This window comes from Ursus arctos, unplaced genomic scaffold (genome assembly GCF_023065955.2).
Source record: "Ursus arctos isolate Adak ecotype North America unplaced genomic scaffold, UrsArc2.0 scaffold_18, whole genome shotgun sequence".
Lineage (NCBI taxonomy): Eukaryota > Metazoa > Chordata > Mammalia > Carnivora > Ursidae > Ursus > Ursus arctos.
In genome coordinates this window covers 28,410,557-28,434,020 of record NW_026622852.1, presented here as the reverse complement: position 1 = coordinate 28,434,020, position 23,464 = coordinate 28,410,557, and the positions used below count along the sequence as shown (strand labels likewise).

At 42.3% G+C, this 23,464-nt stretch overlaps 1 protein-coding gene across 4 annotated transcripts in view; it reads right to left on the bottom strand.

Annotated features, from left to right (window-relative positions):
- The window catches only part of TDRD7 (tudor domain containing 7), a 74,695-nt gene that overhangs the window by 20,351 nt on the left and 30,880 nt on the right, over positions 1-23,464 (bottom strand). For 3 of the 4 annotated variants that reach the window (XM_026506183.4, XM_026506187.4, XM_026506186.4), the window contains 6 exons: positions 13,679-14,265; positions 9,664-9,850; positions 5,173-5,284; positions 3,363-3,565; positions 2,014-2,148; positions 195-281 (listed from right to left, as the gene is read on the bottom strand). In XM_026506183.4, the coding sequence (XP_026361968.2) occupies positions 195-281; positions 2,014-2,148; positions 3,363-3,565; positions 5,173-5,284; positions 9,664-9,850; positions 13,679-14,265 (1,311 nt within the window). The remainder of the gene's footprint in view (positions 1-194; positions 282-2,013; positions 2,149-3,362; positions 3,566-5,172; positions 5,285-9,663; positions 9,851-13,678; positions 14,266-23,464) is intronic. The other variant, XM_044386791.3, reaches the window with a different exon arrangement.

The following is a 23,464-nucleotide window of genomic DNA, read 5'->3' as shown; positions in this document are numbered from 1 at the left end:
GTTGGCTGGCAGCTCCCCCAGGGTGGGAGCAGAAGAAGGGGATGCGGACACGGAGCCTCAACTATACTGGGCATGTTTTCTTTCTCACATGGTGATGAGTATGTGGGTGCTTATTTCATTTTTTACAAAACTTGTTTGTGTGTATAAGATATTTCATAATAAGCTTAAAAAAGAAGTCAAGTGACTGATTTTACCTCTACTCGTAACCATTTTCCTTTGCAATGGAAGAGGCAGACTTTCCCACAGAAGGGTAATGAAACGAAGTACTCGGAGGTCATGTGCTACAAAACAGAAACGCACGACACTTTTATTACCCTCAGCAAGGAGCAGATTGCTACAGCGTCAGAAAAACATCGCTGTGGCTCAGGCTGACTGGTGGCTCCCCGTGAGGACTGCGCAGTGGTGCGTGTATGAGGGCGATGGAACTTCTGTCCTGTTTCTCAGACGTTTGCTGATGGCATCATCTAGTCTCCCTCCTCACACATGGCTCATAAACCGGCCCTGTTAAAGTGTCTACAAACGTTAGTGTGCAGGTCAGTGTGATTCATCCAGGCACTGATGCCATCAGTTAAACATGAAGAGGGAGGATGAATCTGCCAAAAAGGAGAAGAGAAGAGCCTGGATGAAAGCGAGGTCGGGCTAGCCGTCCAGAAGGCCTCTTCTTTTCAACTTTTAACATTTAGATTCAAAGTGAGATTTTCATTCTGAAACAAAAGGAATGTTATCTGCACAAACACGGATACCAGTGCCAGTGAAATGTCAACAAGTCACAGCCATGGACCTCTACACCCTCCTCTTTGCTGTAGTTTGAAGCTGGGCACCTGCCATGGTCTCTCTTGCTCAGGGTGAATGTTTCTACTCTCCCCAAAGGCAATGTCTCCACTCAGGTTACCAGTGCACGAGGGACTATCAAGAGAGCTTTTCACCACCACAGGTAATAAGCACATGCATGCAAATGAGTCACTGGAGTCAGCTTCTCTGGATGTCTCAGATTTCTCCAAGACAGTTTAGCAAACCAAACTTCAGCAATGGCCCTGAGACACTGCTAAGACATCTGGAATGCAGAAAGAGGTAAAGCTACAGACCTAATACCGCTGTTCTAGGCTCTAGTCTGAATACAAGTTTAACCCGGTACAGCAAATATTTTGGAATACCTATTCTATGTATGACACTACATTAAATACCGTAGTACTTAAATGAATTAGGTACTTAGTACCCAGTAAGCCTCTGCCTTCAAGAAGCCTACACTCTAGTAAAGCAAACAAATACCCAAATAGCTAAACTACCACGCTGCAAATGATGCCATGAGGCACGTTCAGAGGTTAGAGAGAAGGGCTCACTTCTAGGGGCAAGGGAGTCAAGACTGAAGTGGTATTAGGGTTTAATCACTCAAAACCACAGCATATTCTGGATTATAACTATAATACCATAATGGAGGTAAGAACATCACCTTAGAACCTTGGCACAAAACCTCTACAGACCCTGACTCAGAAAATAATGCTAGAATCAAAGGGTAAGGAGCTTATTAATAATTTAAACACAGAACCACATTTACCAAATGTGGTACATTGTCAGGGACCAAAAAGAGCTTGGGGAGTGATGCCTAGAGTTTTATTCTCCTCCTAGATCCTGTGGTTTTGTCTTTGCCCGAGGCAGAGGACCCAGCTGGCTCTGGCAGACAAAGTCACAAGCAGCTGCACTGTCGCATCCTCAACGGTACCTTGTAAATGACAAATCTGTCAGCTGCTGGGCACTTACTCTACGCTAAGCACTCTTGCCACTAGTCCTCACGTCAAGCCTATGGATGGATATGCATACTATTAGTATCCTCATTTCATAATGCAGAAACCAGTGGGGGTTTTTTTGTCTTTTAAGTTCTGCAGTCTGGGGCTCTTTACCCACTATTCTCCAGCTTCCACCTCAACTAAAGTTACACACACTTATACTAGTTAGTGACCCCTCTGGTTTGCAATATTAGGAATAATTTTAGAGGCGGACGGTGCTCTACCATACCTTGCAGTGGAAGTAGTCCTCTATCTTATGCAGGAGATCGTTGAGCTTGTTCAGGCCTTTGCAAGGCACCTGGCAGTAGAGTGTGCCGTCAGAGCAGATATTAGTCACTCTGACATTTGTGTACATGGCGTCAGTCTGGAACAAAGGACACACCGAGGGTGCTTGAGAACAGAGCCCCGCTCTTATCTACTTAAGGGTATCTGCCTCAGTAATCTCGTTGGTCTTTGCATTCTAAAACCTTTTAAGTAAGCTGGAGGATAGATAGGACGATACAATGACGTGAAAAACTCATTTGGATACCTCTCTTTCCAAAAAGAGTATCTGATATCGTTGGGTCGGGCACAAAGTAGACAGTTTGTGTACAGTAACATATAACCACATTTCATTACCTGGAAGACTAAGAATATCTTCCATTTTGGTTTATTTTCTCCCCCTTAATTTAGAGAAATCATTATTACATAAAACATATGTTTGCAACATTAACAGAAATGAAAAAAAACTCTCACAAAATCAATCCTATTACCAGCCTACTTTGTAACTTGTGTTTATCGGCCACATGAATTTTAGTAGTTTTAAAAAATTATAATCATATAAAGCCTTCATTTTGGCCATTTTTTTAGTCAAACCATAATATAGAGATAATTCACTGTTGTTCTACCTATTAAACAAATGTTTTCCCAATGTTGCCACACAGTCACTACAATTACCTTTTTTTTTTTTTTAAGATTTTACTTATTTATTCGACAGAAATAGAGACAGCCAGCGAGAGAGGGAACACAAGCAGGGGGAGTGGGAGAGGAAGAAGCAGGCTCATAGTGGAAGAGCCTGATGTGGGGCTCGATCCCATAACGCCGGGATCACGCCCTGAGCCGAAGGCAGACACTTAACTGCTGTGCCACCCAGGCGCCCCTACAATGACCATTTTTTTAACATCCTATTCTTTAGAGTGGCTGCTCTATAATTGATTTAAAGATTTCCTTCTTTGCAGAAATTTGTGTTTTTTACATTTTAAAACTGTAAAAGCTAACAATTTAATAAACTTCTTCATGGATCTAATTTTCCCTTCTTTTGTATTATCCGCCCCTATTATCTTTGCAAAATAATTTTATATAAAATACAATTTCAGTGTAGAAAGTGGAATATAAAATGAAAACCCAATCCCTAATAATGACTGTTTATCTTTTGGCTTTCTTTCCCCCCCCCGTTCCAGCACCCCCCCCCCTTTTTTCCCTCCATACACAGGCAATATGTCCCTATCTATTGCTAGCCTAAAACTTATAACATTCTTTTCCGATAACTTTCTTCCCCACAGTACGTGTAACAGAGGACTCTAGTGGTCACGGTGCTACCTGAAGGTGAGCCTCCAGAGACTTGTCGCAGATTGCCTTTAAGCAGGTGGCGTTAATATTGATGTCATCTTCTCCTGAGGTGTCGTACAGGACAACAAGCGGGATATCTGCTTTTTCAAGTATTTCCACTGCAAAGATCTTTCCACAAGTTAAAGATTCAACCACCTTTACTAAATCAGGATCATCACTTAAAACTTCCAAGCCTGAAAAATATTGAATATTTTAATTTCCACTTAATTAGCAGAATCATTTTAAGTTGAATGGGTTTGTTTTGGTCACCTATTATAATTATGATTCTACTACAAAATTCTTAAACAAAATTTTCCAGGGAAGTTTTGTTTTTCAATCTTCACATTACCCATCTTTAGGTCTTAAAATACGTATTATAGTGTGAATTTCCTTTTAAATGATTACGCAAAGGCAGGCAATCTTAAAAAGTTGATGACCTATCAGAATTTGTACCTTAGGAGAATGGTCTTTACTTTATATACAAACACATATTCAAAACAAAAAGACTAGTACATATAAGAAGCTATCAGTTGATTACGTCTGCCAGTCATGTACTTGTTATGTTTTTCCTAAAAATTTACTCTTGACCTTTTTAATTCTCTTCTAATATATAATTATTTCATATAAAATGAACATACATGTATTGAAAATTTACAAAATCACTTTTTTTCTATATTTCTTCTTAAGTACACCATGATGATTCTGCGTATACCAAAGAACTTTGTGATTTATCAAAGAAAGATTAAATTGCATTTAATGTAATATGGGTAATAGGTGAGTTTTATTGTAGTCTGATTACTCTTTAAATAATTTGAAAACCGTAATTCTATATAGCATATACATGACAAGTCTAAGTCACTCTATTAAAATAATTAAAACTAGCTCATCGTTCCCCCCAGGGTGCTATAAGGTCCATCTCTGGATTCTTCCCCTTGAAATCCACAGCACAAGTTCACAGACTGCCTCTGGGCCATCTTTCTCTTGTTCTCCAGCTGTAACATTACAGCTTTTACCAAGCCTCTCAATTCAGCATCCTAAATCTTGGCCTATGATTTGATATGTTCTTTTCAAAACTACCTCCCAGGGGTTCGTAACAGGCTTCTACCATTACTTGAGATTTATCTCACAGATAGAGCCATACCTAGCTCCTCTGATAGAAAGATGCATCCTTGCTGAGAAGGAGCTATTTCTTCCAGGGTTAATTTTCATGAAAGAACAGCGATCATTTTCTGAATCTAGCTCAGGCTCTCCTGGCATGATGCTTACACACTCCCATGTCTTTCCTCGTATGAACGCAGCCACCGCGTCCTCCATGGTTGAAGGTTAACCCTGCTGTGTCACTCGCACACGTGCCAGAGACGCACGAACTCGAGCCTGGGTGCACGAGGTGTGTTATTTGCTAACGAGCAGCACCCAGAGCCCACCTCAGTGGGAAAGAAGTGGAGAGTCACTTCGCAGCAGGTCAGACAGCAGGATTCAAACTGATCAAACCCCATGATACAGGGTCTCTCGCATTGTTGCCAGGGCAGTTAGAACAACAACAAAGCCTTTAAGATGGCCCAAACACATTTTTATAATAAAATATAACATAAAATGAAATATAATAAAAACATTATAACATATTGATAATGATCACCTCTTATAAAGAAGACATTAAATATGAATTTATTTATACCTTTCAAGAAATAACGCATTACAAGACCTTGAAATATTTAGTACATTTTAGGATTTAACCACCCAAAAGTACAGTGGTAATAACGTATCAAAAGGGAGAGAGCTTTACACAAAGAGTTCCTCTTACCTGCTAGCTTACACTTTGTAGCTTGGAATGAGAGTGAACAGAACTTTGGGTTCAACTTGTATGCTTTGCTCTTTTCAATATTTTCACTAAAACCATAGTCAACATAGCATACCTGATGATAACAGAAACATCATTTAGGTTCAAATAAAATTCTTTATCCTCACTTTTTAAAAAATATCTGACACATTTAACTAGCTCCATTTATTCCATAATCGCATGTTAAGTGGCACCAGACAGCCTGGAAAATGCCAGGGGTGGTGCCCCCGACTTAGCCCAGAAGAGACAGGCTAGGGCTGGGACCAGGGAAGCCGGGGCTCCTGACTCCGGGCCCCACTCTGCTTTGCCGGTTGGAAGAACAAGAGAAGACTGTTGTACTCGGATGCCTCGGTGCCGGCTTCTCAGCAGCCTCACTGTCTGGCTCTGCCAGCCCTGACTGCCCCCGTCCTTTCATTATAACCTAAGGGCATGGCCGCCTCACCTTGTTCTTCATTGATTTACGTACTTCCACTACGGATGCCCATCCTTGGGCAGCAGTATTTGTTTCTAGGGAGGGCGTCATCTACAGGGGTATTTATCAGATTTGAAATCCCCCAAACAGCACGTGTGACAGCCTGTTCCCAGCAACTGTGCTTCAAGGGACCAAGTTACTTTCTGTCAATGACAACAGTGATGTCATAGCTAGATGACAGGGAATTCTACACTGTAAAAATAGGTACTTCTGGTTTGTTTTTTTCCAGTGGTACAAAGCTGGGTTAAGCCTTTGTCCAGCTTAGAAAAAGGCCCCACATCTGCTGGACAGAGGTCTGTGTTGGTAGAAACCTGCATGACTCTTCCTCACCATTAGCACAGATCCATTAAGAGCCTGGACATTATAGCTGGAGTATTAATAACACCTTAAATTGGAAAGGACTATATCAACAAAGCCTCTTTTTTTTTTGAGGAAAATAAAATCTAGGAACACTGAGCTGTGGTTTAGAATGATAACTATAGGATGATAGCTAAGAATCTGAGGGAAGGCGTTACAAACCTAGTATGCTTCTCTAAATCAAACAGATGACATTATTAGAACAACAACAAAAAACCAGAGCAAAGGCATGGCTAAGAAACACCGAGTAGCACAGAGCCAGGTGCTTTCACTTCCTATAGAAAAATTAAGTCCACAGACCAGCTTCTTAGTACCTAGATCATGGTACTAAACATACAAAATTCTCCCCAGCAGAGAATCAAAGGGAAAAAAGAAGAGATGCAGAGACCACGAACACCCTTCCGGACCACCTGATAACTGGGTGGGGGGGGGGCCTCTATGTCCCATGCCGGAGATAATCACCTCCCAGAGTCCTATCCTGACTCAATGCTCCCGTAGGCCGAGATCTCTAGCGGGGCTTACACAGCAGGCGACCAGCCATTTAAGCTTATGGACCCATTTCTCCCATCCCAGATCAGCACCCATTCCTCCTCTGCAAAGGTCCCAGGAGTCAGGAGCACTCCTTTCCTTTAATAGCTGTCACCACCAACAACTTGGACTCTTCTCTTCCCAGACCTAGCATGGAGATAATATGGCCTAACAACAGGACATAATATGTGAAATAGCATTCCTGGGAAATTCAGAATGTATTCCTAGCATCAAGAGACACTGAAGAGTAAGTACTCCGAAATTTTCAAAGGGTTTCTGTATCGCTTGGAGCTTGTTCTCTTGTCTTTCTGAATCAAATACAGTATATTTGCACGGCAGCTGCGGTTTACAAAACACTTGCTCGGTGATTGAGAATTGGACTCGCACCACACTCTGCCCTGTGTCGTTTGCTCTGTGAGGGCTGAGTGGGGCTTCTCTCGCTCGTGCCCTGGGAGCAGCACCAGCAGGCTCACAGGCCTGGCAGCCAGCCCCAGGCGGCTCCTGGTTCTCTGGCGCCATCAAGTGGCCGTAGATCTCACCGCGCCCCGTGAGAGAGAAGCTGTGACATCCCTGGGATGCAGGTCTGGGTCAGCACCAGAGGGCACCAACTTCAGGGCATGACTTCATCCTCCTGTTTCCCATACTCACCAGGGATCGGACAAGTGGAAAGCAAGGAGGGAACTGTACTCGTTGTTGGGCATAGCACAGCTCCAGAGGAGTGAGACTTGCTAAGTAGCCCGGGTTTCTGCAGAGGAAGGGGGAACTGCACGGCTGCCTGCTTCACGGGGCTGTGGGGAACAAGCTCAGGCCAGATTTGCATCAACCGCTGCTGTGTGAGAGCCGAGGGCTGTAGAACATACTGAGATACCCCTGCACTCCCAACGCTCCCAGCAGCCGCACCGGCGAGCGCTCCCTCCCCACGACACTTGCTTCCTCTGGCTTTCTTGACACTGCCCTCTTGATTTTCACTTCTTTAGTCATTCTTAAGATTGTGTGAAAGGTCTTCTTTCCCAGAGGAGGTTCCAGTAAAGATAGGGTCTCTCCATCGGACTGTTTTCACACAGGAAAGGGCATTTGAGACACAGATAAGGGAAGGGAGGGACTTGAGCAAGGGCACGTGACCTTCACAGGCAGAAACAGGACTTGGGCCCAAGCTGCTAATCACACTGCGGTCCCCACTGGTCCAGTTCTCTGCTTGGTCCTTAGCTTTTTCCAGATACTCTTCGAATTTTATCCACGTATAATTTATATTGAGTGAAAAAAAAGCCCATTTAAAGTACACAGTTTGGGGATGCCTGGAGGGTTCACTGGTTAAGCATCTGCCTTCAGCTCAGGTCATGATCGCAGGGCTTGTGATCAGGCTTCCGGCTCAGTGGAGAGCCTGCTTCTCCCTCCACCTGTTGGGCCTGAAGCTCCCCCGGCTTGTGCTCCTGCGCGCTCTCTCTCTCTCTCCCCCTGACAAATAAATGGATAAAATCTTGGGGAAAAAAAAAAGATTCTCTCTCTTTCTCCCTCTGCCTCTCCCTCTCCACGTGTGCACTCTCTCTCTCAAAATAAAGTATACAGTTTGAAGGATTTTGACAAATGTATATACCCAAATAATGACCACCATAAGCAGGATACAGACCACATCCACCACTCCAAAAAGTTCCCCCTTCCCCCTTTCCAATTAATCCCCCTCCACCTCCCGTCCCAGGCAACCACTGATCTGATTCCCGTCACTACAGATGAGTTTTATCTGTTCTTAGACATCATTTACCTGGAATCATACAGGATAACTCTTTTGTATCTGGCTTCTCTCGCACAGTCTGTGAGTTTTATTCACGTGACTGTTTTCAGTAATTCATTCCTTTCTATTGTCGAATAGTATTCCATTATATGAAGAAACTGCAATTTGCTTATACATTCACCTACTGGTAAACATTTGGGTTGTTTCCAGTTTGGGATTATTAATAATAAAGCTGCTACAAACGTGTACAAGCCTTTTTGTGGACCTATATTTTCACCTCTCTTGTGTAAATACTTAGGATCATATGGTAAGTTTAACTTTATAAGAAACTGCCAAACTATTCCAATTTTCAGATTATTAAAGTCAGGTCAAATTGCTTAAAAGTTGGAGTAGTTAAGGAATTCCTAAATTTCTCTGTGAATGGCCATGGGTAGATATGTGGTTAGGGTGAGCTTGCCCCTGGAGAGGGTCAGGGCCTCATCTATGGAACCATTTGGGTAAGAAACAGCAAGCATCCCTTTCTGACCCTCCTGACACTGTTCTTGGGGTCAAGGGCCTCAGAGAAGAGAATCTGATGGACCTAAGCCCAGGTTCAGTGAGCAGTAGTGGCACTCTGGGAAAGGGTTATTTGCCAGGGACTGACACCACAATAAATATGTTTCAAATTATGAAACAGAGGCTGCAGAATAGAAGTGTATTTCCCTGCTTGCAAAACCTAGACAAAACTGTGCCTTGACAGTGAGTCAGTTCTCGTTCTCAGTCTGCACCGAGGGCAAGAAAAGAGGCCATGCGGCAGAGGCTGACCACCAGGAAAATGGCCAAGTCTGGAAGTCTTGGAGCCTGCTGATGGAAGAGACTGGCAAAAGAGCCCTCTGACCTCTCCAAGAGGACTAAGAGGGCAACACTCGGACAGCTCTTGGGGCACGACCCGAGTCCTCTTCAGGGTTCTCCTTGGCTGGCTGCAGAAGACGGGAGAGGAAGAATGTCATGTCCTCTGATCTGTATGCTTCCCTCACTCCAGAGTGCTGACCTGGATAGGAAGCCCACAGAGGACTGATCAGTATTTATTACATATCTCCCGGGAATGGAAATAAAGGCCTTTTCCTGATTATATCATGGATTATGAACACTGCCATGGAGAAGACTTTTTTTTTTTTTTTTTTTTTTTTTACTACTAAAACTCTGAGATAATATGACTACCACTGACTTAAAAGCTGACAGGGATAATCTTGTTGACAAGATATTATCTTGTCAATTTCTGGAAAAAACTAAATGCAGTTCGGACGGGCACAACATTAGAAGGAACACTTATATTTGAAACATAATGTGTCTGTCTTCATAATGCTATGACAAAGTAAACAGTGCTTGCCTTTATTTTGTTCTCTTCCGTTGAGATGATCTGTGCCCGTAACCAAGCGTCCTCCTCGGCATTTACAGCCAGTAACTGCCCGACGTGCACAGTCTGGACGGGCGTGACCTTAGGGTTCTTACTGTAATACTCCTTCATCTCATCTTCCATTAATTCCTGAGCAGCAGAATAGTCTTTGCCCACATACCTGAATTAGTTAAAGGAAGAGAACACACATGAAGCAACCTAGAAGGAAGAAAACCATAGGAACTCATTAACATTACTCCGTGTTTCTTCCACGGCCATCTTTGGTTCCGGTCTCAGACTTGGCTTACACCAACAGGTAAGAGAACATATATTTAGTAAAAATTTCCGTCTTGATAAAGGAAAATGTGATATTGTGCCGCTCATGCAAAATAAGACCAGGTCGAACCCAGCAGGGCAAATGCTTGGCAACAGTCCAGACAGGTAGAGGATGTCACAGTAAGCAGCCAGGGAAACTACAGGGAGGAGGAGGCTGAGAAAAGATTCAAGGGAAGGGAAGGGAGGAGATACAGTGGAAAATGGAGATACTAGTGCAGGCCAGATTAGCAAGAGTGGACTGAAGATTTTGAGTAAGGCTGCTGGAAGTCTTTGTAGATCACTGAGAAGAGAATCTAGTTGGCAGCTTTGCCCTAAGGCTGGGTTTGAACAAGACTTAAGCTCTGAGAATGAATGAAATTTTAGTAGAGAAAAACAAAGCCTTAAACACACTAAACACGACCATGTGACAACCCATCCTCCCAGCTTACTGAACAAATTTGAACAAATTACCACAAAATGTTGAGTTTTGATACCCTTAAAGAGATGATATCTTCTAGCTAAATTATATGCTTTCTGAGAAGTCTTTTTCAGGGTACGGCCTATCCCCTTCTACAATTTTCTGCTGTTGAAACTGCAGTTACCTTATCCCATTTTATGTTATCAAAATACACCATTTCCCTTTCTCCCACAAATAGGCCATTGTTTTCTTGCCCATCAGTGCTCAGGGACAATTCCACCAAAGGCCTCCTTCCAGGATGTAAACTCCAGCAAACCAGGTTCGGCGCCTGTAGCAGGAGCGGTCCAGACCATGGGATGCAGCCCTTTTGTCTCAAAGCTATGCTGTTAACAGCACCAGAACCATTGAGCACGGAGATGGGACATGCCACACACACACTGACCTTTGTACTGTTCTAGGTTTTAGCCAGGGCCCAAGTGGTCCCATGGAGCTTTAAGAACTGTTCCTTTGGGAATGTTGTCATGCATTCTTAGTAACTGTCAGCAGGACAGAAGACACCCTATTTAGCCTATTTGTAACTCGAGGAGAAAAAGCTTTAAAAAGTCCTACACAAAATGGAAAGAATGCCTCTTTTGAGGCAATGACTATTTTAAAACCAAGTATTACATGGACATGATTTACTCTAGAAGCCGAAGCAGCGAAGCAGCGTTGTCACACTCTATGGGTTCAGCTGACCGAGCTTTGTAAATGCGAAGGTGCCGCCTGGAGTGCAGCCGCATGCTCAGCTCCCAAGTCCCCTGGGAGGTCTGCAGCTCTGCCAAAGTGCCCATTTCCTGGGACCTGGAGTCTCCCGGGTCCTTCTCTTAGCGCTGCTACAGCCCTGGGAGCCCTACGGGCCCACAGCAGCCTGTGACTTGGTAGTCTGCTCAGCAGAGGCACCTGCTAGGGAGGAGGGGGGACAGAAGCAGCATGAAATCTGCTCTCTACGGCAAGCAGTAGGGAAGAGTGGCTACACGGCTTGGGTGGGGATGATATTACGGTTAGTTTGATGGTGGGTAGTGGCAAGAATGAGGTCTTGCCTCGTCCCCAAATTACCTGAGTAAGTGGGCAAAGAATGACATGTAGGCCAATGTAGGTATGCCGTAAGTACAAAGCTTTACAAAGTTAATTTTTGAAACCAGAGACAAGGGACTCCCATACTTGATCTGAGGATTCTGCTACGACACCTTCTCAGACCCTTCATGAGTCACAGGCCCAGTTTCTAGAGCCTACTGTCTGCCTGGGTGAAGATGTAAATATAGAATAGGACTCAGCTCAGCTGGAATCTACTAAGTCCTTGGGACTGGGGTGGGGGGAATGCCAATGACCTGGGGTCAACCTAACAGCATACGTTACCCCTTGTGCTTGCTGGCTGCCAGCCACTGTGCTGAACAGGTAGAATACTGACTCCAGGATTCAAATGTATACTGGAGAAGGGGATCTAAACAATCTGAGGACCTAGATCTAATCATCCTGAAGTAGATTAGAACCCTTTTACTACAATCCTGGACCTGATCCAGATTCCTGCCAACCCTTGGTACGCACACCAGAAATCACGTGGTCTGTCTAGCCCAGTGCTGGGTGCTTGGTCTGACAACAGAACCAACAGCTAATAGTAACAGACACCAAAAGCAGATTTAGATTTCTTCCTAATGCTAAATGGTAGAAGTTAGCAAAGTGCTCCTCAGCATCCTTCCTCTACCTCAATTTATTAGTGAACCATAGTGGGATCCCTAATCCTCAACAACCCATTTACATCTTCAGGCCATACCACATCTTAGAATAAAAGCTTTATTCATTTCTTACATCTGTACCGAACAAGACTTCTCTAAAGCTTCTGTACGTTCTAGTTTGAGCATACCAAGACACTTGATTCCACTTCATTATCCACTCAGACTTTGTTTGTTCAAATGGAAGAACTTGATATCTTTTATCTATTCTTTCACTGAAGGAATTTGATAATTTTTTGTGGTGTTTCTTTAGGCATTCCCAGTTTAGCTATGATTCTCTGGAGGAGTAACAAGCCCAACCATAGGGATGTTTTGGTTGAAGAAGTCCGGATACTATTCTGATTCAGCCATTTCCTTTTCTGTCCACAAGTACACTCTAGGCGGGGGCCTCCAGAGATCCAGCTACACTGCTTCCTTTTTTCTTTTTTTTTATGTTGTGTTAGTCACCATACAGTATATCATTAGTTTTTGATGTAGCGTTCCATGATTCATTGTTTGCGTATAACACCCAGTGCTCATTGCAATACATGCCCTCCTTAATACCCATCACTGGGCTAGCCCATCACCCCACCCCCTCCCCTCTGAAACCCTCAGTTTGTTTCCCGGAGTCCATAGTCTCTCATGGTTCGTCTCCCCCTCTGATTTCCCCCCTTCATTTTTCCCTTCCTTCTCCTAATGTCCTCCATGCTATTCCTTATGTTCCACAGATAAGTGAAACCATATGATAATTGTCCTTCTCTGTTTGACTTATTTCATTTACCACTTCCTATACTTGATCCTGAGTCAGAAACTACAAATTATAGTCTTTCAATATCTTCTATGTATTCTTTATTTTCTCCAAAAGCCCACATCAAGTGCCTGGACCTGGACCATATTTTGTAATTCCAGTTATCACCAGCCACTTTGGCAATGACTGTTATCAAAAGGCCCAAGTGACCAGAGTACCTTTGGCTCCAGGGGCTAATCTGATGTATTATACTACATAGTCCCAGATGGAATAGTATTACCTACCTAGTGGGTTACTTACTTTTTCTGTGGGTTAGGTATTGCTTTTGACATACATAGTTATCATTATGCTTTTAACATAGATTTTGTTTCACATTCAGACCATACTATCACTCTAATTTTTAAAACTGTTAGTTATCTTTTCTCACAAGAACAGATGTATATTTAACAAATCTAACAAATATTAAGAATATATGCAGTGATTGATTTTTTTAAAGTGCTTTGATTTCAAGATGCTCACAGTCTACCAGGAGAGACAAATGTACATATATAATTATAATGTGGAAGAAATAAAAATTAATCTAAGAGATACAAACACAAAAGGTTCTGGCAGTTGAGAGAAATGTGCAAGATATGAAAAACAAGAAATATTATTATACTTCATTATAACTCTACATAACTAAGAATATACTATTCTTCCTCAACTCCCAGCATCCATGAGAAGAACAGCCAAGTGACAACAGTATACCAGGGTCCTAAAGAATTAGAAAATAAAACCCACCTGATAACCACTTCGTTTGTGTTGCTCAGTTCAACCACCAATACTGATGGGGATGCCTCAGTTGGAATGATTAACGGAGGAACTGTTGTATTCTCCACAAAGGTATCAGCACTTTTGGCGATGTTTTCTTCTATCTGTAAATACTCTTGTTCAATCATAGACTTGATATCATAATCGCCATGTGCTTGCCCTGCATCCTTCAGGATTTTGTCAGTGGGCAATGGAAGTTTAGCATAGAGAATGGCCTTCTGGGGGTTTCCAGAAATGTAGTCTATGGTGCATACATCAGAAAGCGAGGCAAGATTTTTTAAGGCATCCTCAGGGAATTTCACCTTGTACATGTCCTCAAAGGCTTTGGGGAGTGCACTGGCCCAAAGACCACTTGAGTATTTCGCCAGCAGCTCCGCAACTTTCTCTTTAAAATCTCCTGGCATCACTGCTGGACACCCTTTTAATGGTGGTAGTTGTTTCGGAGCAGGTAGTGGGGATGGAGGCACTTTTTCACCATCCAGTTCGCTTCTCAAAAGCTGCTTTCTCTTTGCTGGATAAAGAAGTAAATCTTGACCACCACTGCAAGGTTTTTCCACCTGAAATTTTTAAATAAAGCAAATGACAGATATCTCAATGGCTATAAACAACCTGAAAACACACTAATGCATTTTAAATGAGAACGCCACTCTTTTCAGGTTAATCAAGAGAACACAAAAGTGTACATTTTACTCTTCTCACCTACTAAGACTTAATGCCTTTCCTTCATTTACAAAGAGCAGCACGAGACACATTTCAGAAACAAACAGGGAAATAAAATAGCATTAATTTCCCTTATGAGGCATCTCGCCTTCAACAACCCTACGAAATCAGGAGAGTTTCTGCCCTGTAAACCACACACCTCATTCAGCTCTCTGTCAAATCCAAAGCAATAGCTTACAAAAATCAACTGAATACAAGGTGGGACGAAGCTGTGAAAAGGTATCGAAACTGTGAGGAAAAACCACGGGGAAGAAAGCTAGGAAATATTTAGACAAAATTGAAGCATTAGCTGTTTTTCTTCTTCTTACGGTATCCTAAGAAAACCCTTAACTTTCCATTATTTAGAAAAAGACTCTCCAGAGATAAGGTGCAGTTTTTACAGCCACCGAAGTAGAAAGTTAGCTGAAAACGGCCCCTCCGAAGAACAAGAGATAAAAATGCCTGGCATTTGCATGTCATCCAATCTCTAATTTTTTTTTAAAGATTTTATTTATTTATTTGACAGAGAGATAGCCAGCGAGAGAGGGAACACAAGCAGGGGGAGTGGGAGAGGAAGAAGCAGGCTCCCAGCAGAGGAGCCTGACATGGGGCTCGATCCCAGGACTCCGGGATCACGCCCTGAGCCAAAGGCAGACGCTTAACGACTGCACTACCCAGGCGCCCCTCAATCTCTAATTTTTATCTGTATAATGTTTCTGAGAGACAAGGCTCGACGGCATCTCTTCATATAAGAGAAGAAAGAGAAACTGATGTGTGGCACCATTTTTTTTCCCAAGTTTTAAGCCTTTATAATATTAGACCAGTGGTCAGCAAACTACAAGCTGCAGCCCAATGAGGCTCGCCACCTGCTTTTGCCTTGCTTCCGAGCTACTATGATTTTTATATTTTTAAATGGTTGAAAAAATCAAAAGAATTCTTTTGTGATGTGAAGATGCTATGAAATGCAGTGCACATAAAGATTGGTTGGGACACAGCCATGCCCATTGTTTAGGCGTTGTGTTTGGCTGCTTTTGCACGTCAAGAGCAGAGTCAAGCAGTTGCGTCAGATGGTGGGTAACAATGACAAAGCTGTTGGCCCACCAAACCAAAAATATTTACTACCTGGCCCTTTATTTGAAAAAAAAAAAGTTTTTCAACTTTTCATTAGACTGAAGTTAGCATTCCCAGCCCTCTAAAATGTTCCTACTTTGTCAGATCCTATTCGGCGATCCCTCAGTTACAAGAAGAGCATTCCAGACCCTAAAGTAATAATACAAGCTTGTAAAAGTCCTCCCTCTCCTAAGAAGACTAGAATATTAAAGTATGCTTCAGTTTTGTCAAAATATTTCCTAGCTTTCTTCCCAACGGTTTATTCCTGACAGCTCAGCTTGTTAGTAAAGAACATTGACTTCATTTGCTCATTTTCTATATAATGCTTGGGTAGAAAGAACTTAAATATGTATATATAAAGGAGATATTATCTTGTTACCCATGGAGAGCATTAGAAAGTCAAGAGACATAGTGAATTTAATATTAAAGTAGATTGCTTTTAGTCTGACTATATATTCTAGATGACACACGAGGAGGATGAACATTAACACAAGTATAAAACATTAGGTTTTCCTCCTCGCGTTCTTCTGCCGAGGTGTGTTTAAGTTTTGAGGACTGGAGGCAAAGTCCATGACTAAAAATCCTCAAGTGTCAATGAAAGTAGAGGCAGCTGAGTCCATGTCCAGCACCTGCTGGATTCCCAGTCATCCTTGGTGAACTCCTGCTGACACCTTGTAACCCCCTGGATGGTGTGTTACAGGATAGCCACAATTTATGTCCCTAATTTTAAAGCTTAGGGATATAAAGATTTGGACCACTCTTTATTCTGCTCTTGAGATTCATGTTTTTAAATCTGGAATCTTAAAATGTCAATCTTCACTGTGCTTTAAGACACTTAATAAGATACGAGACTACAGTATCCAGAGAAAGTTTGAGAAACATACTTCCAGAGCAAAGGGAGAAATAAAATAAAATTCTATGTGAATTAATCACTGGTCATATAGAATCCCAATTCATGTGATCTTAGATTAAGACATGACAGTCCTCCACATCGAAAGCCAGCTGAGCCTTCTGGGCCCACCTTCACTCTTCGCCTATAGACATCTTCTCAACCTTTTGCGATGCCTTCTCTGAAGTGGATGGTAGAAGCGAATTTCAGTGGAATTTTTTTTTATCTAAGATGATTCTCACAAACCCCATGCCCCAACTGTCCACATGGCTTCTTCTGACTCGAAAGGGGATAAGAAGGGTTCACAGCTTTATGATCCTTTTCTTTCCAATGAGTGAGCTGGAACACGAGATACTTCAATGTTTGTTTGACAGTCTCCCCAACTCCCAGTCCTGAAGCTTCCATTCCCACCTGTGCTTTGGATGTGATCAGGACCAATTACCTAACAGAGCGCTTTATCAAACTTCTAGACATGATCTTTGAATATGGCCAGCACATTGAATTCTAACTAGGAATTACTATCTTAACAGAAGTTTATGATCATTAGGGCCACTAGGGAAAACAGAATTCCCTTTCTTTTCTGATCTTTACTTCAGAATAATGCTAAAAGATCCTCTGGAATTAGTATGCTTCCAGGGCTGTGTCTAAAACAGTTAAATCAAGCTTTTCCAGTCAGCCCATAAAATAAATTTTTGACCAATACATTTACCCAAATTCTAAACAATAGCCAAATAACCACCTGAACTAGATGACAGATTTCTTTCCCCAGCAGTTTCATTTTATTTTTTTAAAGATTTTATTTATTTGAGAGCAAGAGAGAGGGAGAGAGAGCACAAGCGGGGTGAGGAGCAGAGGGAGAAGCAGACTCCCCACTGAGCAGGGAGCCCAATGCGGGGCTTGATCCCGGGACTCCTCATGACCTGAGCCGAAGGCAGATGCTTAACCAACTGAGCCCCCAGGCCCCCCAGCAGCAGTTTCTTTTATTGTTATTGTTTAAAGTAGATAGCCGCCCCCATCCCCAAATGACTAGGTCCTTGAACTGTAGGTATTTCCAATGCGTTTCTTCCTTAATCTCAAGAGGGTTGGTTATAAGCCTAAACTCCACTTTGTTCTCCAGTAATTTGGCCTCTTTAAATTCAAATCAGCATTTACTAAGATTAAACATAGGACTAACTTTAGGAACTGAACCTGACACTAATCAGAGCTGAGTGAGATGTCCTTCAACATCTTAGACTAACATTCATGGATAAGCTTAGTGATATGGATAATGTAATGTGTCTGGTCCACGTACTTTCTAAGCAATCTTTGGAGACTGGTTGAAGGGTTACTGAATTCAAAGGGAAAAATCATGAAACTCATATTGCTTCAAGTTAAAAAACATAACTTAAAACAGACGTAATTTTTTTCAACTGAAACTTTTGTTTTAAAATTTTCATGAAAATTTGCTTTTCACAGGCATTCTACAGTGATTGCCACCTATCCTCCACAAAATGTGTCTTTGTCTCTCTTTAACTATCTGGTAAATAGGCTTACGAAGGATACCTACTACTGTATCCCCAGCTTACAACAATCTCCCCAAAGATAAGGAATTGCTATAATGTGGGTTACAGTGTGGTGTCCTTTATTCACTGTGCTCTAACGCATCTAACCAGATTGTTATGTGATCTCCTGTTGCACCCCCACAAGAAGAAAGCTTTCTTCCAGCCTTCATAAATGACCAACGTAAGTCAACAGCCACTTGAAATGTGGCTTTAATTACATACTTAGTATGATAATCAGCAGCTCATCATTTCAGTTATCTCTTATGAGGGTGCTTTATGCCTCTTTAGTCTACCTGATACATACCCGAGGAGGGAGTCATGGGCCTTCTGTTCTGTAGGAGAAGATTCAAGATTCAAGATCCTACCCTTTTCCTCCATGTTTTTTTCTTTGTTTTGTGGCTCTACATCATCATCATCATCATCATTATTATTATTATTATTATTACTATTATTATATTATTGGCTTTGGATATCCACTCAAAAAACTACCAGTCCAATGACTGGGAAGTGGCATGACCTGGCACTCCACATCCTTCCTCACTCCACCTCACCCTCACCCCCAACAGGAGAAACAGGAAGGTAACATAAAAGATTAACTCCCTACACCATGGAGTTTAAACCATATCCTTTGGCATCCATCAGAAGATTCTGGTATCTAATATGCCTTAGACTTTTTATCCCCATAAGTTCATCATATTTAGTTTGATTTCTGCCTCAGTTGGAACTGCAGTGAGATACTTCTCTCACACCCCTCTGGGATTTTGTAAGTTTAGAGTAGACATATTAGGTTTGGTATATGTGAGGCCCAACGATTTCAAACATCAATATCTTCGGAAGCCCCATTTGTTCACATAAATGTCTTTATCCTACACACCTAGAAACTTTCTTCTTCTTAATTAAAAGAGGTCTTTACTTCTTCCTTTCTAATTTTACCTGTGAACTTAAATTCCTAAAGCCCAAATCCCTTGAGTCTATGGAAGGCTCATCTGCTAACTCTGCAGCATGAGCTACTGAGATAAACTTACTATTTCTCATGGAATTAGAATTTTCTTTGGGATTCTATATAGAATTGGTATTGTCCAGTTAAGTTAAAAAGTTTTCCAAAACAGTTGTATGGTTCTCATCCAGTCACAATTTTGTTTCCATTGGGTAGTGGTTGAAGCTTTCTTTTTTTTTTTTTTTCTTTTTTTAAAAGATTTTATTTATTTATTATTTGTGAGAGTAAGAAAAGAGAGAGAGAATGCAAGAGAACACAAGTGGTGGAGAGGGAGAAGCAGGCTTCCCACTGAGCAGGGAGCCCAGCCCCATGAGGAGCTCAATCCTAGGATCCTGGGATCGTGACCTGAGTCGAAGGAAGACTAACCAACTGAGCCACCCAGGCACCCCTGAAGCTTTAAGTTCTAAATTTCATTTTATATGGTCGCCATCCGATACAAACCTGAGACAGCACAGTAAAATCATATTTACCTGGAGGCCTGCTTCCCAGCAATTTACAAGCATTAGCAAGGTTTTGAACTCAAAAAGAAACCAATTTAAAAACTCAACTTCAGCAGTGAATAAAGATGCTTGAGTACCTTGTAACAATGAAAACATCGAAGAGTTACCGACCAGAAGCTAGTACTCTGTGATTACCCAGCTCACAGAAAGAAAGATTGACTGGTTGATGACCTCCTTAAGAGCTCAGTCTTTTTGTGCTAAAACTGGGAAGTGCTGGAAAAGTCAGACAGTTGAGAAACAGATGAGAAAATGGTGCCCCACAGCACCACTGGGCCACAGTGAAGACAAACTGATAGGCCGGGAGCTGAAGCCCCTAAGGGCCATGGAAAATACAGAGATGAGCTGCAGGAAAATACAGAGACGAGCTAACCCACCCGTCTCAATGTCCCACACCGCCTACACCTGCCACCCTTCCTGCAGGAGTTTTCCAACGCTAGTGATGCTGAGCCCAAGATACTCAGAAACAGTTACAATTTTTAGCTGCTTCTGTATAAAAAAGTACAAGTGTTTCTGGCATATTCCACAGAGATTTAATCAAAGATAAAGGTAAAAAGTGCCTTGTAGAGGGTAACCCCTGAGTGTTTACAAACCATCTGCCCAGAAAAATTCTCTCCACCATCTTGGATGAGTAGTTTTATAGACTGTATATAATTTAAGGCTCCTACTCTCTTTCACCTCTCACCCCTTTTTCTTATTAAGGACTTTTAACTGATGCTGACTGCAACTGTTTATATTAGGACAGACTTCAGGTCATTTTGCTTCAGCGTGTCCAAGGTCAGGCTCTTGATCAGTTTCCTTCAGGAAGACGATGGCATCTTCTCCTGGTTAAATGTATGCAGAGCTTTTGGGGATGATCTTGGCTGGTAGCTGTGGCTTTCACTGTGCCTTCCAGGCTAAGCAGCTACTCTAGGCATGCTCTCATTACCTCTGGTGGGGGGCTTTGTGCCCCTCAGGTAACAAAAACTCACCTCATCTTGAAGTTTCAATTCCTTTGACCTCAGTCATCTATGGCTCCTTATCTTTTTTCAGTTTAAACTTTCGTTCTTCCATTAGCTTTTCCTCTACCTTCACTAAGTTCCTTTGTAGAGCTTGCTGGGCATGTCTCTGGTTTACCAGTGGGTTAAAACCTGCCTTAATTTAAGCTGGCTGCCCCTCAAAAAATGACAGCCTTTTTCCTAAATACCTGCTATGTGTCTGATACTGTACTGGCAGCTGCTTTTTATAGTTTGTCCCATTTCACTCCAGCACCCCTATGTGATGGATAGAGTCACATTTGAGAGCACAGTGGGGCCCTGACAGGATGAGTTGTATGCTGAAAGTAATACAGGTAAGAAATGACAAGGCAGACATGGAACTCCAAAGTCCAAACTCTTCCTGTCCTACCCTGGGGCCCTCTGGACAGTTGCTGTGTTTCAAGTCCCAGCACAGCAACATCATACACACCAACATCTCTATGCTCCTTTTGCCAGAGTGCTATTTTTTCTTCTATTCAGATGTTCACTGAAATTAAATTTAAAAACCATTTCAATGTGTTCACCATATATTTTTTTTATTGGTGAAAGATTAGAAAAGAAATTGGATTCCAATTAGATATTATGGCTATACTTTGAAGGCTTCAGTTTGTCTTTTCACTGCCACTTCTGCTGGTGTTGCTATATAGATTGTATCCATAGTATTAAGTCTGAGGACGCATCACTGCTGTTTGATTTATGGTCACTTCCTTAGAAATCCAAGTTATTCGTTTTTAGCCTAGAAATATCCAGGCTTTAAAAAAAAAAAAAGGTGGTTCATTTTGCATGGGCTGACAGGTGTATCTTATACAATTAATTACCACAATTAAAGAAAAATTCCTGAACATACAAAAATACAAAAACGTATCTTTGTAAGTGGCAGAACTGCTGTCATCTCCTATGATATTACGGTGATTACTGTACTGATGTCATTCAGAACTTTAAGAAGTTTCAGAGTCTGGGGGCGCCTGGGTGGCACAGCGGTTAAGCGTCTGCCTTCGGCTCAGGGCGTGATCCCAGTGTTATGGGATCGAGCCCCACATCAGGCTCCTCCGCTGTGAGCCTGCTTCTTCCTCTCCCACTCCCCCTGCTTGTGTTCCCTCTCTCGCTGGCTGTCTCTATCTCTGTCAAATAAATAAATAAAATATTTAAAAAAAAAAAAAAAAAAAAGAAGTTTCAGAGTCTGAGGTATTAGAGTTACTCAACATCATAAAGAAGAGTGATTTCTAAGGGGTAGGGAAATGACATTAAACAAAAATACAGATTAATAGTAACAACATTTTATAAAAACATGAATAACTAGTACAATGCAGCAGTTTTTTTTATCACTTGCATTTTATGTTCTAGAATTTATGCTCTCATTCACAAAATGCTGTATCTGTAATTAAGGCCTGGTGTGCCTCCAGCACAACTCGGAACATCGCCCCAGCTATCCTGACGCGACCCCGTGCTCATCCTCTAGGTCTCTGAGGTGGGGAGGAAATTCTTCTCAGCTGAGCGCATGCGGTCTGGCTCCAGGACGAGCCCCCCAGCTCTCTGTGCAGCGTCAGGTAAGGCATTAAAGAAAGACACGTTCTGGCTCATGTGGGGACGGTGAGGTTTCTCTCTCTGCCCATATTGCAGAGAGCAGCAAATGTCGACAAAATCTCTGGTGTTCAACAGTCATTGTTACAAGACCTGGAATTTTACTAGAAAGCAGAGTCTGCCAGAGACTCTGGATCCTGGGCGACCTCCCGGAGGGGGGCACCCACTAAGTTCCCACCAACTGATGACTCTTCCGCGAGGTGACCTCTAGCCTCTGCTTGCCTCTTGCGTTTCTTCTTGAGCCACTCTCTTCGTATTGAATCTCATTCCGTTTCCTGAAAAAGTTTGTTTTTCTTTCCATCTCAGGGCTCTGCCTCCTTCGCCTACTTACTTCAGCTCACCTGTCAGGTTTCAGTGTAGCAGCCACCTCCTCTGGGAAGTTTTTTTTGACTCATCATACTAAGTTGGGCCCTCCTGTTTACACATCTCTTTAACACCCTGCACTTCTTCAGTACAGCTGCAGGCTTATCATTATTTGCTCAATGTTTATTTTCTCCATTGGAAAGCAAGTGCCATAAGGCCAAGGACCATGTCTGTCTTGTTTACTGTTATCCTTAGCACGTAGGGCAGTGTCTGGCTCATAGAAGCATTTTATAAATCCTAGCTAAAGACAGCAGTTAAGAAGAACATTATTAATAAGACCAGCATTCTAGAACAGCTAAGAGGGATTACCATCCTCCTCCTAGGACTGAGTGGAAATTCTAAGACTCCAGTATCCTTGGTCTGGAGACCTACCAAGGTCTTTGCCTTTCCAGGACAGCTTCTGCACAATTTCCACTTCCCTCACAACTTGCCTAGGAACTCTGCAATGGGTTCATCACTGTGAACATGACTATATTCTCTTTAGCTTTCAAAACGGTCCACATTTTGTTGTTGGAGAGATCTAACATCTGTCCACCTGCATCAAAAGGTAATCCAACATCCTTGTAAAGTGCTTAGAGCACATAGCTGACTAGAACCTCCATGAAAGTAAAATTTCAGAGCCACTCTTTGGCCCCAGAAGCTCATGTTGCCCATTCTGATATTCCAGTGGCAATGCCTGCATGTGGCTGTCTCTGAGTCTGTTCAGTACATACGGTGTATCCATTGGATATAGGTATAAATGTGTGATTTTGCTTTTATTACTTTATTTTTCAATCTTTTTTATATAGAATGCTTTATATGACTTGGGGAGAAAGCACTTTAAAAAATATGGAAATACGCTGCAGTTGGGTTTCTTCTTCAGTCTCACAACAAGCTGTCTAGAAAGACACACACTACCAAATCTTCCTTACCAGGAATTTTCTATGCTGCATTTGAGAATGTCCTCACCTGTAATAGCATCAGCCCTGGGCATGCTATCAACGTTTCTGCTTTTCACCAAGGTGAAAAGCAAGAAGCCAGGAGAAAGGGAAAACAACTATGGCATAACTACTTAAAACTGTCT